The sequence below is a fragment of the Hippoglossus hippoglossus genome, chromosome 7 (assembly GCF_009819705.1).
Source record: "Hippoglossus hippoglossus isolate fHipHip1 chromosome 7, fHipHip1.pri, whole genome shotgun sequence".
Lineage (NCBI taxonomy): Eukaryota > Metazoa > Chordata > Actinopteri > Pleuronectiformes > Pleuronectidae > Hippoglossus > Hippoglossus hippoglossus.
This window is the reverse complement of record NC_047157.1, coordinates 11,958,807-11,977,143: the sequence shown is the minus strand read 5'-3', so window position 1 is coordinate 11,977,143 and position 18,337 is coordinate 11,958,807. Positions and strand designations below refer to the sequence as shown.

The window sequence follows — 18,337 nt, the reverse complement described above, 5'->3', positions numbered from 1 at the left end:
CAGTGTATGGTTTGTGCTAAAAGAAACGTTGCATAAAGGTAGTGTGTGTGTGTTTGTTTGTGAATGTGACATGTGCTGTGAGTGTTCAATAAGACCTGAAAAATACAGCCCATTTATATGTGTTTCCTATAGTTGCAGTCAGGACCAGATCAGGGGCAAATATGAGTTTTTAATATATATTTAAATACACTGTGTATTTTGAGTTTTTTTTTTAAATGGTGTTTTGTGTTTGAGGTTAGGATGCCTGCCGAGGCACACAATCCACTTCCATCATCTGTAACACAAACACAACCTTCACCTCCTTCACTGGAGGGTGATCGATCGTATCAAGCATCCAGATTGAAACACACAATTTTTCTCTTTTGTCATCAAACCTGTGTGAGTTCTTTTCCCTCCTGCTTGTCTCACTTCAGCAGAGCATGTGCTGTATCTTTATTCACATCAAAGCCCACAAACCTGTTTGTGCCTGAGATTAGCCTCGAGGCGGAGACGGCGTTCCCCCAAAAAATGTCCGTTTGCCATCGCTGTCTGGATCTGCGTCACGCTGACAGTGGGCATGTGAGGGCGGGAGAATGTGAGCAGGAGCGTAGCGGGAATTTAACAGGAGATTAGAGACAGTGGGAGAGTTGGGATGAGGATACGAGACATTACAATAACACACTTCTCCACCTCCAACCTCCCCACTCTTGTCAGATTGGAAAACTTATCTGTGTGAGTCCACAAACTGTGTTTACCCGGCTGCATCCGAGTGTTTTATTTCGTGGCTGGTGGCACATGCAGCAGAGGTATCAATATCCACCTGCTAGGAGCCTGAGCTGCAAAATCTTATTTTAATTTTTCTATATATTTTTCTGTATATAAAGGAAATGAAGCCCAAATATCCTGGATATGAACGCAGATTATGTCTTTTAGCGCCACAGTCTGTGAAGTACTGATTTGTGGTTGGAGCCACGGTAGCGAGGTCCTGCCCACGCACGTGCTTGACCAATCGTGAGTCAGTCTCAGCTGTCAATCATGACATTTCACCTCACTTTTATAGAATCAAATAACTAATTAAAACCAAACGTACAGTGTGATAAGAACTACCTACAATGACAGAAACCAAATTTAAGAAAACATCATTTGATGAGTATTTTGACTTTTTAATTTGGTCCATTTCCCATCTGCTGTCACAAAGAAACAGACCGGTTTCTTTCCTTGGATTTATGACCTATAATGCATCTAGCCACCAGGGGGGAAATCAAGACACCTTGGCTTCACTTTTTTGCAGCTGTCATGGCATCCATCTTTTTATAGACTCTATAGTCATTACGTGCACATAATGTACCCGGGTAACGATTCAGCGGGCACAAAGCTTCATTAGCATTTATTTGACGTCTCCCTGTCATTACTTTAGCTGTATATTGCTCATCACCATCTCCTGTGAGAGATTTCTGTCTCTTTAGCTGCTCCGTGTTCACACAAGCTAGTTCGTGTGTGTCGCCATGTGTCTGTCATCTGGAGCTGGGCAGGTAGTGCACAGTGGGTTCATCAGAGCTTTTTCTCCGAGAACAGCTGCCTGCTGCTGCAAGAAACAAGCCTGATGAGAGCAGTGTTCACGGGCCTGTAAACCAAAACAAGGATCCCAATTAGACTACAAGGCCACAGGATAGGGAGATGATTTCCCAGTGTATTTGTCAAAATGGGCAACCACTTGCATATGATGTTTGATTTCATGCATTGTTTGTGCAGATCCAAATTCCTCCCACTATCCAGAAAATGAAGCTACCTGGATACGACTGCTGCCATCTTGCACATTCGGAGCAAAAGTCTGCGCAGTAGCGATTGGGGGATGGAGCAGCGGTGGCAAAGTCCAGTTGATGCAAACACTCAGTCATTGAGGCTCTTTGGCGTCGCTTTTGTGGAGCTGTCATGTCGTTCATCTTTATATACAGTCTGTGGTAAAACATTGATTAGTGCAGCTTTAAATACACATAATAGCTATTCATCAAAATATCTTGCAAAAACTAATCCACTAGAGTCTGATCCTAGAGTTTGTTGACATCTTCAGACATAAGGACCTGAAACAAGGGACTGTTCTTCACTATCACTTTAGGATTTCAGCTGGCACCGTCTAACACTGGGTTTTGTAGGTGTCAAACTGGTGACCTTTCAGTTACACAACAGTCTAATCCCTCGGGGCTCGACAGACTGTTGCCACTGCGCCCAGAGCTGTCTCTCTCGTCCTCCAGCTGCTCCGTGTTATCCACTTTCAGATAGTTAAAACGGTGAAGTATAAGTGGAGAGTGGAGAATAAACAGCTTAGTGCAGGGCACATCATTCTGGGTTTTCATAAGGTCTGTGTCTGTTCTTTGTCTTGGTTTGACCCACCCTGCTGGAATGAGCTCATAGCGTTTCTTTGCGTCTTACAGTAACATTTCCCACCCTCTTTTCCACAAATAACCCCTTTTCCATGATTGAGGTAGTTTACGGTGGTTTTGATATGGAAAGACTGCTCCTCATTGAGTCAGTGTGCCTTTCAAAACTGGCACAGAGCAGCAAGAAATAATTTTGCACTTAAGCCGCCCGGGTTGTGTCTCGTTGTGTGAGAGAAGGCTGTTGATTTCACTGTCAAAGTTGATTTTATCCTCGTTAAAAGATATATTTTCACTTTATTTGTGTGTTTGTTTAGCTGGGTGTGTATTCTTACATCACTAGGAAGCATCTGGATAGAGGAGGAGATTTTGTCAGCTGCCAAGTTACAGTAATTCATAGAATGTCTTCAAAGAGCGATGTTGTTCTAATGTCACATGTCTATGTAACTAAGTTGCTTCATGATATGGAACTATCCGGCAAAGCAATTTTGTCAAAATCGTACTATTAATTCTGATTCACAAAATCATAACCCATCCAGGGCTAATACAACATATCTCTATAGTGAACATTTCCATGGTTGAAGCAGTGACTCATATGAGGAACAGCACAATAGACTGGTAAACGCTCTCCATTTGCAGAAGAAGCCTGAGGAGACTCTTGGTTTCTTTCCTCGGGTTCTGTCTGCAGCCTCTGCCCACCAGGGACAACATGAAAAACGTCTTGCACATTAGCGGTCATAAATTACACAGACCTGGTAAATGTTGTGTTATATCACTCCACTTTCTTTTTCTCTCTCCATTGTCTCCATTTCCCCTTTATTTCACTATTTCCACCTCTCTGTGTGTGTTTTTATTATTTCTCTTTATTGTTTGTTCCGACTCTGCAGGCACCTTTTTTTTTTCACTGAGCCCCTTTTCTGCCCTGAGATAAGATGATCTTAAAAATAGATCAAGATAGAGTTCAGCTACAAAACTCTATTTCCCTCCCCCTCTAAGGGACATTAAACCATTTCTTGTTTGTTCTAAAAAATAAAAAAAGAAGCATCCTAAGTATTCACATGAGCACGGCCCCGCATTACAGCACCTTTTCCACCTCATTGGTCGGCCTCTTCCAGATGCTATCAATGAGCAGGTGATGTTTTTTTGGTGCAGCCCATAAGTTCTGCATTGCAGAGGCATCATCTGAATCAGTGAGCACAGATTGTGGTTCAGGTATCTGAACATTATATTTAGATTATGTCCACAACAGTAGCCTTTCTTTACTGGCAGAAACTTGACCTCTTAAATCAGAAAGCACTGAGGGTTAGGGTTATAAATGATGCACGTTCAATTCATCAGATTGACTACGTTGAACACACATTCACAAGGTTTCTGTGTATATTCTGCATACTCCTCAAGTGAAAACCTCCTTTGGGCACATGCAGTGATCAATTCATTTCTATTTGTGTTTTTAAGCTGAATAATTTATATGATTCAATCACAAGAACTAGGGGGGCACTTGGATTTGCATATACATGAAATGCATCACATGCATTTACCATGAACACAGAGATTTCCTGCCAACTGTTTACATCAAACATAGGGAAATAATCCACTTTCTGATGTAGCTGAAATTAGTATTTGTTACCTTACAGTTACTGAATAAGGATCACTCCCCCTAAAAACACTTATTTTGATTCACAAAATGCAATGGGTTCTTCTCTGACCTATACTGCATCCTTCCACCAAGACCCATGGTAATCTGTTCAGCAGTTTGTGTGTAATCCTGCCAACAGACAAACAAACTGGTGGAGATAATAAAATCATCTCCCCTGTTGTCGAGCACACAGGTCTATGACAAAGCTAATGCTTAAACGGGTAAACCTTCACACACAGGCGGCCGCAAACTCGATTGTGTGATGAAATAGTGAAAAAAAAAAAACTGTTAAACTGAAAGCAGCCCAGAATAACCACTGTTCAAAATGCAGGAAAAAGTATATATCTTAAATGCTACTAGTGTTAGTAACTGTTGACTTAATACATATACAAGCTTTATTCTAGAATAAATACTTTTCTGACTCAAAAGCAAGATGACCAACATTTCTGAAAGATGTAACTGTACAAGGTTGATACATTTGTATAACTCATTATGTTTTCCTGTTGTCCATCAGTCTGTCCATCCCGTTCTTATGAACGTGATATCTCAAGAATGCCGTGAGGGAATTTCTTCAAATTTTGTACAAGTATTCACAAAGGTCAAATTTTTGTAAGCGCAATACATCAGACATAGCAATTCAAGAGTATTTCATTATATCTGGTGCAAACATTCACTTGGACTAATGAATGACCTGATTATATAGTTTTCCTTGTGAATATGATATTTCAGAAACACACCGAAGGGAATTCTTTAAAATGTTGCAGACATGTTCACTGGGAGATTAAAGGATTCGATTTGGGTCGTCAAATGTCAAAGTGTAATGTCACCGTGGCTTCACAAATCATGTTTTGGGCCTCTTGGATTTGATACTTCAAGATAGTTCAGCTTCAGTTGTCTCTTGGACTCAAAAGATTAACTGATTAAATTTCAGTGGTCAAAGGCGAAGGTGACGTGACTTTGTATGAATCTAGAAAAATAATTTATCAGGAAATAGACGGAAACTGCACTGGTTGGCGGAGGCATACAACTGCATTGCAGTATTTCTGGTTTCCCCTGGTTTTTACATTGTTGTTGATGCGGTAAGGCATATTTCCCCCTCTTGTTTTGTGCTGTCTTTATGTTGGACACCAACCAGAATCCTAAGTAATTAAATAAATGAATACAATTAAAAATTTGAATTTCCAAACAAAATATCAAAGCTAGAATGTTCAGTATGTCAGAACAATGACTTCAATGGATTTGGATTGAAGCCAATTCTTGAAATCCGTTAGTGAATCATCAAAATTCTGTTTTAAGGAATGTTCCTACCACACCTACAACAATAAGAGAATCTAAGCCAAACACAATCATTCCCCTTCCTTTTTCATTGTCTTTGCTAATTTCCTCCTGCTTTTATTTTGTTGTTATTGTTGATGTGGTTAAGTTGAGTCTGTTCTGGTTTTTTCTTTTTTAATTTAACTACCACAGCAGAAGTCACTTTTTATTGTTGCCAGGCAACAAATACCGTCCCAGTAAGTACTTGTGCGACTCGACTGTTATTGCTTGGCAACACATTTCCACCCCAATAAGAACAAAATAAAAAATCAATCAGGCTTAAAAACCACTGTATACAGTGGTGCAACTTTTTTAGCCTGACTACAGTTGAATGTGGTGACTCGGCTGTAAAAGCCCTGCTGTGTGGACAGATACTCGGCCTCGGCACAAAGAGGAATGGCCGCAGAGCGCCGATCCCACTCCCCACTGTCTCTATTCTTATGCTAATCTAAACCCTCAGCACTCCCACTTATTACTGATCAGCCACTGGGTCCAGATTCACTCCACTGACCAGCAAACACATTCAAGACCCCAGAGAGAGAGAGGCTTGATCAATGTGTCTTTATGGTGGTGTCACAACACACGCTCTCATGTTTGGAGCTTAACCCACAATCAACCAATAACCACTCTTAAATGTTGAGTTGTTGGGAGTAAGGATGTGAATCTGAATCCACTGCACAACTACACCACAAATAGTTCTGTGAGTATGTTCATTGTTTAGCTCATGCGCCTCATGGTTTTGTGAGTAACATGCTGAAACTGAACTGGAGGGAATAATGAAAATGATACAAGTTTGAAACTTGATAAAAAATCTCCCCAATCCTAAAAAATATAATTGAGAAATGAAGATACAAAGAAAACATAAAATGGAATAAAAAACTCTGAGCTCTAAAGATAAATTCTAAACTAATGAAACAAACGTGACAGTCATGCAATAAGTCTGTGTGCTAAAGTTAATAAAATGCTTTCATTATAATATTTGTTTTAACAAGCAATCTGGAAAGAAAGTGAGTGCGACAGCAGACGCTTGACTGATGCTCATATTCAGGTTTTGATCTAGTCTTAACTTGCAACAAGACCAGAAAGGATTATAAATGTGTTTGCCACACTTGTTGCTAGTCGCCCATCTCCCAAATCTCTTCTGCACCGTGACAGGGTTTTACCTTTTATCCTCAGTATGGGAAAACCCCCTGGTTATGTAGCCATGCAACGTTCTACATGTACAAGTCATGGTCAAATTACCCATGGGATAAAATACTGTAACAAGATTATTTCAGATATACTATATTTGGCATTTGAAATATAACGCTTCTGTAAATGTTTGCATTTATTCATTTTACATATGCACATGCAGATGTTAGCATAATGACATAAATGTGTATGCCAGCGTCCAGTATATCTTTACTGTATACTCCAGAGGCAAGACAAACGGTGGGATAATATAATGTTTAAATAGATTTACACACTTAGACTCTAAAGCATCCTAATTGCCCAGAAGGGCCCAACAGACTTTATGACACCTGACACGAGATGAATTTTAATAATGAACATGGGATTCACAGACTCATGTTGTGAGTCTGTGTGTGTGTGTGTGTGTGTGTGTGTGTGTGTGTGTGTGTGTGTGTGTGTGTGTGTGTGTGTGTGTGTGTGTGTGTGTGTGTGTGTGTGTGTGTGTGTGTGTGTGTGCCTTCCCCTGTGACTAATGTATCATATGCAGCAGCAGGGTCGTCTATAAATAACATGATGTTCATTTACTGAGAATGAGGGGTGACCTGTGTCAGGGCAGATGAATAAATGGGTGGTGAGAGAAAGTGTGTGTGTGGGTGTATGTTTATGTGCATGCTTTCTTGTATATACTGTAATGAGTTGTAAGTTAACCTAAACTTTTTAACCTAACCTTAACCAGGGCCTCAGAAATAATGTTTTCCTCACTTAGCTCTGGTCCCCATGGGGTCTACTGGTCTTGACAAGGTCAGTATCTATGCTGCAAAGGTCTTAAAGAGGTAACAAAAATGAGCACACACACACACTCACACACACACGCTCACACACAGAGCACCACAGGCTACGGTAACATTTTCTTGAAGTGCACCGCAGTTGCTCACAGCTCTGGCTTGTGCACTGTGGTGGCTGATCTGTGTGCGTCCCTCATGCAGAATGAGTTGGGGCCTTCATTCACTTAACCTCAGGAAACAATAACAACACAGCTGTACTGCTGAGTGAGTGGGCATGCTCTGGCAGCAGAGTGTCACATAATAGCTGAGGAACGAAGGATTGAACTGGGGCATCGGGTGAGAACTGGAGCAGCTTTTTTCCCTCAGCGCCGAAATTCAAAGACAACGATACTAAGTAGTTTATTATACATTATACAAACTGTTTTAGTCTGTCGAAGTCAAGACAAAACTTTTCCTGATTGTAGCATGTGATACTGAAAATATAAAAGAAACATCATTTCCAGTTATATAACAAACATAAAAAAGAAGAATCCTCATATTTGAGAAGCTGAACTAAGCAAATGATTTTAGATTTTTGCTTGACTAAGTTGACTCAAATTATTTTCTCTGGATTGACTAATTGAATTATTATAATTAATCATCTAATCCCTTCTGTAAGAGTTTGGTCTAGAATCCAGTTTGGGAAAATGAATGAAGAGTTCACTGAGAGCATGAGAGCTAAATTCTTACAGAACATTTCCTGTAGCATTCAGGGATATTGTGTATTTAACATTAAACCCTGTTTGTCATCTAGAGGAGCTGCAGGGTGATGGGTCATCCTGACTGTGGAGGATGATTTGTAACTCCCCATGTGGTTTTGTAAAGGGGAAGAACTTCTGCTTTGAACTCTGTTGAAAACTGAAAACATGGTTGTGTGTCCTGAACCTGCATTAATCTACATCCATTACTAAATCTGTAAAACAATACGCTGTAAACACAACATTGACATTGATTACTCAGCAGATGTTGAGTAACTACTTCATTGCCCGACCGATTTATTGTTTTGCCGATATTATTGGCCAATATCAGTCTCTCAGCCATATTGGTGAGTATCCGCATCCGCCAAAATTTGGCTGATATATTTTAAAGCAGTGAAGATTTTTTTCTAAATAATAATAATAATACTACTGTTCAAAGTTTCTTGACTCTGAACAGCCACTAAGGTATGGGACTACTTCTCCAAATATGGTGATGTAGTTGTCTGCAATACCGGCAAAGCAAAAAATAAGCCGGGAATCTATATCATATATTTGTGTTTATACGTTTGCAGATAAGTGCTGAAATGAAAAAAAAACTTTTATTTTAATAAAAGTAAACGACACAAAAAATATTTATATTCATTCAAGTTTTTGGTTAAACTGCAAAATATGAAGCCTCAATTATATTTGTTTTTGAAGGTTTGAGAATTACATTTTAAGAATCATTAACAATTATAAATATGTAGCTGCCGATATATAAGTATTGGATTTGTATTTACTTATATTGGTGTAGATCCAACTCTAAACAGTAGATTTAAAAGCTCTGTTTTTGGTCTCCACCAACTCCTGAGAAAAACCTATGGCTCCACCATGTTCACCTGCTCGTCTAACAAACTTTGTTAGTGTGTTGTTTGGAGATTTGCAGTTTGTGTACTGTAGATCAACTTGAGCTGTTTCACTCACAACTGTCACTGTTGCAACCTGCAGCGATGAGAGTAATGAAACACTGAAACAATAAAGTTATGGGCTGTAAGCAAGCAATGAGCTTAATGAGGCTAAACAGACAGTAGATCAGTTCTACATTATTACACAAAGTATTTAGTTTTACTTTATTAGTATTCAATATTCATGACTTAATAAGCAATAATTAAAGTCTGTGTTGGGAGAACATCCTTAGTAATGATCTAAAGCCATTTTACCTGAGCTGCTCTTTAGTTAGGACTGTGTGGGTGTCAGATTTGTTGTTTTCCAGGTAACTTCAGCAAACTGTGCCACAGCTGCCATCAGAAATCTCTCTCATAAAAACACCAGCATAGTGTACCGATTTGGATGAAGACAGTGTTAGATGTAGGAGGATTTTAGGGAGCACACTTCAATATTACCTGTTCCTTCAATTTTGCATTCAGCAAATAAAAAAAAACAATATGTTGGTGCATCAGACACTGTTTATCAAACAAATCAATTTAGAGCCACAAAAGAAGAAAAAAGCTGTACACGTTCCTCTAAACCTTGTTAGTGTGTGATGCTTATTGACAAACACGTTCACTCCCTGTCAGCTCTTCACTCTCTGTACTGAGCTTCTGTGGATTCACCGTGAGGCTCTTCTGTCACATCGGCTTCCACTGTCCATCCGTCGCTTATTTGATTCCTGGTGTCTCTTTGACATTTAGAAGATACTGTCACTCCTTTGCAATACTTCAACTCCAATAAAAGCCACAGTTTTCACTGCAGATACTTTCACCAGTCACTCCTCTGTAATGCTGCAGAGAGGAAAAAGAGTCATTAATGTTTCATTCTCTGTGGATATTTAGCTTTATCTGTAAACAGGTGGCAGGTGTCTGCATTTGTAGACGTTCCTCTGTGGAGAAAGGAAAAGAGGAAGGGGCAGATTTAAGATTTACTGAAAAATAATATAATAATAAGAAATTACCAGCCTGACTGTGACGGCCCAGTTCAGAATAATAAGAGTTCGGATTGTCCCTTTTTCATGGTGAATATGGACCTGGAAAAAACAGACCCCTCACGTACACTGGGCAAGTGAGTCTCGCTGGACACGTGAATAGTTGCAGATTGGTCCAATAATATCTTGTCTCCTGCACATGTAAACAGTTGTAACATTGTAAAAAAAGACGAATTTAACTGCACAACATCTGTTAGCAAAGACAACAGGGTCAGCAAAGCTTGTAATTGATTATCCACGCCGCTCATCAACGAACCATAGCCGCTCTAAAAGGCCAGGGACGCCAGGCGTATCCGTAGCAGAGTTGATGTGTTTTAAAATGAAAATATAGTAGTACAGATGTATTCATATAGTTATCAGTCCCCTAAACATGCCAGATTTTCTTTCAATCAAGAGCCATTAATTATTCCCTGAGAAATCAAGGAAAATATATATCTTTTAAAACACCTTATCTTGCAATTGTAGGTGAAAAAAAAAATCCTGGTTCCAACCCCTGAGCTGGATCTGCACCAAAATTGTATGGATTCTTCCCTGACCCACACCACATCTTTCCACCAAGTTTAGTGGTAATCTGTTAAGTAGTTTTGTGTGTATTCTTGTCTACAAACAAACCAACAAACAAACTTTGTTCGGTAACAAACATTCCTAGAACAAATAACAGTGGGGAGTGGATCCAACTACTCTCTTCAACACTCATATGATTCATGGCCCGCTTAGGGAAAATGACCAGCCCAGGAAACAGCAGAATGTTGCTCAGTCATTTTTCCTCCCGGCCGCTCTACAACACACCTTCCTTAACCTGAGCCAGACAGTTTTTAAAAAAAAAGCATTTGTATTTTAGGAGGAATATCTCGCTGTCATACTGCGATGAAAACTTTGTTTGCATAACCATCATTGTTTTCTCCTCACAACTGACTCTTTGTCAAACTAATGGTTTCCTTCCCTTCGTCCATGGAGGGAGGTGCATGCAGTATACACACACACACAGAGAGAGAGAGAGAGAGAGAGAGAGAGAGAGAGAGAGAGAGAGAGAGAGAGAGAGAGAGAAAAGCCTCAGTGTTTCACTACAGTCTCTTTTAACAGGCTTTTGTGTGTCAGTTCAGTCAAACACACACAACCCCAGACCCTCACAGCACTATCTCCTAAAGGCAGCTGTGTTGAGGACCTCTGACTTCCATGTGCTTATATGGTCTGGCTCATCTCACCCCCCCCCCCCCCCCCCCCCCCCCCCCCCCGACTTCCTCTGCAAATGGTACAGTCCATTTAAAAAGGTGCTTGTCATCTCTCAATGCTCTGTGTCCTTTCAACAGTCAGCTGCGGGGAGCGCATTTCACAGGGGCAGTGCTGACTCTGTAACGCGCGCGCACACACACACACACACACGCTCATGCTGTTACGGAACTCTCAGACACACACACACAGACACCGGCACGCTCGCACACTGACACACTCCCACCACACACACACTATCTCCAACACTCCCTCCAGCAGACACAAACATTTCCCCTGAACCGGATTGCCTCTCTTCTTTAACGGACAGGACAAACTGCTCCGAGGATTTAACTTTGGCTTTCTAGGGAGCGCGATCAGACAGAAAAAGGGGAAAGAAGAAGAGGGATTTTTCTTTTCTTTGGGAAAGGGGGGGGGACACCTTTCTTCACGGGAAATGGTCAACTTGTCAGCATGACACCCTGTCTGGATTCCCCTCTCCCCCTCAGGCAAAAATCCTGAAAATGATGGATGACAACAAGCAGCTGGCCCAGCGCATCGATGGGGCCATTCAGTCGGCCAGCCAGGAGGTGACCAACCTGCGGTCGGAGCTGAGCGCCACCAGCCGCAGACTGGCCGAGCTGGGGGCCACGGACTCCTCCGCCGGCATGCTTGAGACCCTGCAGCACAACCACAACGGTAAGGCAGCCGCTCGCAGAGGAGGAGGAGGAGGAGGAGTGGAGGAGGTGTGGAGGAGTGTACACTAACTGTGCTGGGAACATGTGGAGCATCGGAGCGCAAGGGGGCTGATGCGTGTAAGATGTTGCAATGTGCGCCCAAGTGTTGCTCTGTGTGTGTGTGTGTGTGTGTGTGATGGATGGTGTGCGCTGAGAAAGCTTGGGCTCATGCCTCAGTGTCCACATTCGAAAGTGAGTGAATGAGCTGAACAAAAGAGGTGAGGGGTTTTCTGCCGGCTTGTGTCCACTTCTCAGTTCTCCCACAAATCCTTTCACATGTTGAATAATTAACCTCCTGCACCTCTGAGGGGTTGAGGGGGGTGTGGCTGCACTCTAGGAAGGGGCAGAGTGGGTAGAGTTACAGCCTCTTTTCACTCCTGGGCACTCTGGCTGCTGGTTCCCTTAACTGGGCAATGGATCTGTGTCTCTTGAGCATGAAGGGAGAGGGGGCTGGTTTAAGGGTTGCCGTGGGTTACTGTTACCGAGAGCTGTTTGAATGGCTGCCCAGTCTGTAGAATGCTGCCCTGTGTGTGTGTGTATATGTGTGTGTGTGTGTGTGTGTGTGTGTGTGTATGTGTGCCCATGTGTGTGTGCACTGCAGCTGCTCCGTTTGCCCTTTCCCAACTTTTTTTTATACCCAGTTTGACACACAGATAGGTAACAGATGTGTGGGGTTTTGTCATCTGCGGACATGCACAAGTACAGCTCGCTGCATAAGCATGTGTAGTATTTGTGCCTGTGCGTTGCCGTGTCCTTTCAACTTCTGGCACGCACGCACTCTCCCGCTGTTTCCATAGCAGTCAGCTGGTACAGTGAGCAGTCTGATAGGATGTGTTCCATCGTGGCTTTGGCAGCACTCGGCTATGAAACCACATCTCTCTCTCTCTCTGGTGCTTCCAGGATCAGGCTCAGTTCGGGTTATTTCCTCTCTCTCATGTTCACCAGGAAAAAGTGTTGGCTTACTGTCCACTTACAATGACAGAAAGTCATTAAGTCCTCAGTTGACCTCTGTGGTGGTCTTTTAAAGGGGAAAATGTGACTGCAGGCTCATTCACACAGCGGCTCAGGAGCAGTTTGGTCATGTGTCAGCATTGTTTTCAATGGAGTTCCCCTGTCGCTTTGTTTTTCAGATATTTCTCTCTGTTTACATGTGTGCGTGTGCCTGGCGGTATCCCTTTAACCCTGGTGCGTGCTCACACTCTTGCTGTTTCCATAGCAGTGTGTTTGCCAGTGTGAGTGACGACAAGCATTCCTCTGGGAGGGTTTGAGCAATGATGTCATTGTCCCTTGTCGCTGCCTCTCTGCTCGGCTGAAGTGATGCCGGAGATGTGCATGTTCAGTGTTGGAATCAAATTCGTCTGCAGAGAAGATTCAGACAAATTCACATCAGCGTCACAGTGACTGCAGGAAACGACTGTCTGACTGACTGCTGCGCTCTACCAGTGTTTCTGGATTGATGCACTTCCAGAAGCTGACACCAATCTGTACTTCTCGCCCTGGACGTATTTCATCGGCCATAATTGTCTTGAAATACAGTGTCTAGTGGTGCTGGGACATCAAACACTGACACACACACCCACATCCTACTGATACTGAAGGTTATGGATGCTGATTCCTGCCTTTGTTTGGCCTGTATATCTTCCCCTTGTCATTGTGTTTCTGTCACTAAGTCTTTTATCCGCATATCCCCTCCTCTTGCTGTCTTTTCTCAACCCCTCTTCTCTCCTCCAGGCTGTTCTTAACAAGCCTAGGGTGTATAATAGAAATGGCTGGGGATAGGGGGATTGGGTAATTTATCACCAGTGCATGTGTTGGGAGGGGAGGTGTGAGCTAAGGGTCGCTGGTTCACTGCACAGCCGGTAAGAGTCCTGAGGGAGGCTGTCTTGGAAGGTGCTACATGGCACTTCACTACGAGCAGCACTAACCTCGCCGGTAGGCTAGCTTTTCTTAATTGCATTTCTACTGCCTGGGGGTTTGAATTGCACGTTACATAAATAGGAGTACTTCTCTTTTTTTTTTTTGGTGGCTAGGTAATTCAGAGTTTGACGTAATTGTCTCGGGCCCAGTGAGAGTTAAGTCAGTGGAAGTGGATTGACCAGTCTCGGATTTGTTTGGGCCAGTGACAAAAACTGTTGTTCTTGAGGTAAGGTTTTAATTTGAACATGGTTACTATAAAAATAAAAGTACGAAAAAGGCGCAGCAAACAAATCAGCTTTCAAAACAAGTGTTCAAAATAAATAAATCCTGTCCAGAAAGGAGTGAATACTTATGTCAAAGGAAAATTAAAGTTCAGAATCACTGTAAATCTGCTGATTACAGTGTTTTTATAGCTGTCTAACGTTTGCCAAATTTTAAAACACTCCTGGCTTGCTAGCCATGTAGCCGACTGCGATGAGCTGAACGTCCAAGGCAACTTTTGGGACTGTTAGCGTCCTGTAGCGATGTTAAGATAAAAATCTGAAAGTACTGACATGATCATACTCTCATTCTTTCTCCTTGTAGCCATTGTTGCTGTGGGACACTAGGTTGTTTTTTAAATGTCCTTGTCACAGCAATCTAATTCCAATGCCACCTGTTTATTCAGTATCAATAGCTTGAATTTGTAATGGAATTCATACTAATCACTTGGAAAGCAGATCTTTTGAACCTTATCTCAAATCAAGACTATTTGGTGCAAAACGCCATCTTGACCTTTTTTGTTTAGATTATTCATATTTTCAAAGATCCTTTTTCACATATTTACAGATAAGACTACAAACATAATTCATCTCCCAAAACCTTGGCAGCTAAATTAATTTATGGACCAATGGGACTGTCTGATAAATAATGGATGCATTTCAACAATTTTCAAATTTTCGATAGTGGGTTATCTTACATATTGGTGAGCCTAATTAATCTAACCCAATGTGTAAGCAATGCAAAGTGAAGCAAAATTCTGCAGTGAGGCAGAAGTGTTTATTTAAAATATTTATTTTGGAGGGGTATTTATATGTGTGAACCTCTGTCAATTAAAGCCACACAAACAATGTGCTTTGGGCTCTAGAACAAACCTGACAGTACAGTGCTACTTTTAGCTAATTTTTATTTAATTTTAATTTTGGCTTATTTTTTGTTAAAAACAATAACAAATATTACTGATACAGGCATCTTGAATATAATCTTTGTAAAAAATGGGGTCACAAAACCTCAACGCTGCTGCTCCTAAGTGAATAACTGATCCATTGCTCAGGAGCCTATACACCAGGCTAGTAAAATGGATTCACTGGCCAACTGGGCTAGTTGGGAAAATATTACATTGCACTCTGGGGATTTGCACATAACTGTCTCAAAAACATACACAAGAGGGAGCCTCCACATCTCTCCCTCAAACCACACAGCTTCTCACTCGTATCTTTATGTGGTCGGTCATCCACTTCCCCCCTGGGTTGAGATGGACTACATTTAGCTTTGTTGCGGCACTTTGGGCCTGCTTATATTGAGAAATGCTGAACAAGCGTAAAAGTGGCCCACAACATCTGCCTGTGGCCGTTTTCTCTTTGTGTTTGGGAGAGGACGTAACATCCAGCTCCGCTCTGGAAATTCGTGAGGTGAATGAGGACCCTGCTTCTCATTTTTACTCATTCTTCCTTTTTATTTCTCTGCGGTGACCTTTATCTAGAGATATATTTTAGATGCCTTTTACTCTACTTGTATAAGGTTTTAAATCATGGTCATAGCGTGCAAAAGGCTTTTTATTCTCATCACATTAAATGGTTATTACAGCCCATTTCATAGATGTGCATACATTCTTCTGTACCATCCACTATAGTTGGCACAGCACAAGACTGCAGCTCCTGAAGTCAATCTGCACTGTGGTGTGCAGAAAACGAGTTGGTTTTGTCTTTGTATTCTACACAGTATCTGAATTTGTGCAGTGCAAGTCAAAAGTCAATAGCAGTGTTACAGATGGTCAAACTGTTGTTCAACCCACTAGAAATTAGACACTTTGCTTGCTAGCTGCAATAGCTAACGAGTTAGATAGCATGCAGCTAGATGTTTTTAACTCTTCCAATCCACATGTATTTCCTCACATTATCATAAAAAATCTTTAATTTAAAGCTCATTTCATTAGATAATACTAGAAAGTAATAGAGATCTGCATCTCTTCCAACCCACAGATATTTCTCGCACATTGTCAAATCATTGGTTTAATTCCAATAGAATCGTGTGGAAATTGCTGACTTGGTGAAGGCAAAATAAAATCTTGCTAACAGAGAAATCTAACAAACGGTAGTAGAGAAGTCATATTTATCTAACTAAAGGCGATTCAGGGACATAAGCTTACTTGTGTTCTTTTTGTTCAAACTATAATTAGGTCTCAGTGCTTATGCTTTATGATGGACAAAAACGACATTAATAAAAATAAATAAATAATTAAATACATATATAAAGGACAAATGGATACATTTTGGTGATGAAAAAGTCTATTTATGTACTTTTGTATCACTTCTAGATAATGCAACCTTTTTCCGCAGCTTACCCTTTTGTGGTATTTTCCACAGAGAAACGTTCGATGGTAGAAGTTGAAACTTTCTAATGCAGCATTAATGGATCCACTCAATACTTTCTCAGTCTTTAGCACTTTTACACTTAGTTGGATTTCCCTGATCTCTACAGAGCTGACTCTGCTCTGCTCTGATTTCGAGAATAAGGCAGTAGAAAGGTTTGGGGTAATTCATTGGATGCTTTTCCGCAGCTGATTGTTAACCACCTCTCATGGGGGATAATAATGTTTGTTTATTCAGCATTTAAAGGTTATGAGAGAAGGTCATTCCTGTTGCTTTTAATGACTCATTCATTCTTGTAGTTGAGGCCGACAGTATTTGAGCCAAGCATCTACAAATTACACCGTTATTCCCTCAACACAAAGGGCATGTTTTTTTATCTGAAGCTCATCAACATGTTTTATATAATGTCAGGGTGATCATTTGAGTTAAACACAGACTTTATCCCCATGATAATTAAAGAGACACAATTCTATTAATCTAGGAAAGGTTATGCAGAAGATCAAGAATGAATTAGGCCTATTATATAATTTAGCATGGAGGATTTGCTGTCTCCATACATCATTAATGAGCAGACAAGCTCTGCATCTTAAAAGGCTGCTGAGACGACAGGTAGTGCGCTTTAATTCTGTTCCCGAAAATACACCGTGGCCATTGACATTAGATATTAATCAGGATTATGGATATCGGGAGCTTATTTGCTTGAAAAGGTTCCATTACTTTAGACCACCATCTGCACAGTGTGGGGTATTGGCTGTTTCTATTTGGTTTAACTCGTATTTAACAAGCACCTCAAAGTAAGTCGTGTGTCCCACACCTCTCACACACTGGCCCCACCTGCAGTCTAAAGATCGATACAGTATTGTGATGGCCAGCCATTCATCAATGCAGGATTTTGAAACCAGCAGCGAGAGGCTAAGCTTTGCTTCACCAGCTTTGTTGACGAACCCAGGGGGATCTTACAGAAGAAGCAACAAATCACTGCCTCCTCTGGTAAGTTTGTGAGCATGAGGGAGTTCAAAAACTGTGATATAAATGTCCAAGATCCTCCTTTTACTCACTGTAAAGCAAACATGCAAACAGAGCTACTTGCTACCATTGACTTCCCAGGCTCACTAAATCCCCTTTAACACTGGACAAAAAAAACCCACTAACACCCACTAATATGGTGCTTGTGTCTTCAGTGGGAAAGGATGCAGTCAGCATATATTCAAATGGATTTGCAGTAGTCACAGGTATTTATCAGCTGCATCTCTGATCGGTAGTGATATAAACATAACGTGACAGAAAAGCAGTATAGATAATGGATGGATGGTTGGATAAGACTGCCTTCATTTTTGCCTCTTTTCCGGGGGCGACTGGTCGAGGCAAAAGCTGTCACAAAGGCTTCTCACCTCCATCGGTAAAAATCTGCACTTCTTTCTTATTTCAGCCCCAAATTCCATCCTTCCCTGGTATCGTTCAGTCGGTGTTCAGTAACTGAGGTAAACAATTTAAAAAGTAATCTCCATAGTCACTGGCCTCCACGCTGCTATGCATATTTCCCTGTTTTCTGTCACGGTCAACATCATGAACGTGACACACCAGTGTCACCAGTGTAATACGTTTAAGGCCTTTCAGTGAAATCACTTTGCTGTCTGATTACAGTTTTTACACCTGAGAGCTCAGGAGCTTTAACATTCAATCGTCAGAGTATTAAAGAGATTCTATTTGGACGATTGAATGTTAAAGCTCCTGAGAGCTCAGGAGCTTTAACATTCAATCGTCAGAGTATTAAAGAGATTCTATTTGGACAAGAAGTGCTTCATTAACATTGAGAAGCTGTGTTTGGACATTCGTATTCCTCCAGTGTTCAGGATGTGCACGAGCATACACGGTCATGTGACATGCA

The 18,337-nt window shown here is 41.3% G+C and overlaps 1 protein-coding gene across 5 annotated transcripts in view; it reads left to right on the top strand.

The window, feature by feature from the left end:
- LOC117764464 (kazrin-like) overlaps positions 1 to 18,337 on the top strand; it is a 177,154-nt gene that overhangs the window by 46,874 nt on the left and 111,943 nt on the right. For all 5 annotated transcript variants that reach the window (XR_004614394.1, XR_004614395.1, XM_034590260.1 and 2 more), the window contains exon 3: positions 11,675 to 11,864. Coding sequence is in view for 3 of the 5 variants with exons in the window: in XM_034590260.1 (XP_034446151.1) it covers positions 11,675 to 11,864 (190 nt within the window). In the remaining 2 variants the exon portion in view is untranslated. The remainder of the gene's footprint in view (positions 1 to 11,674; positions 11,865 to 18,337) is intronic.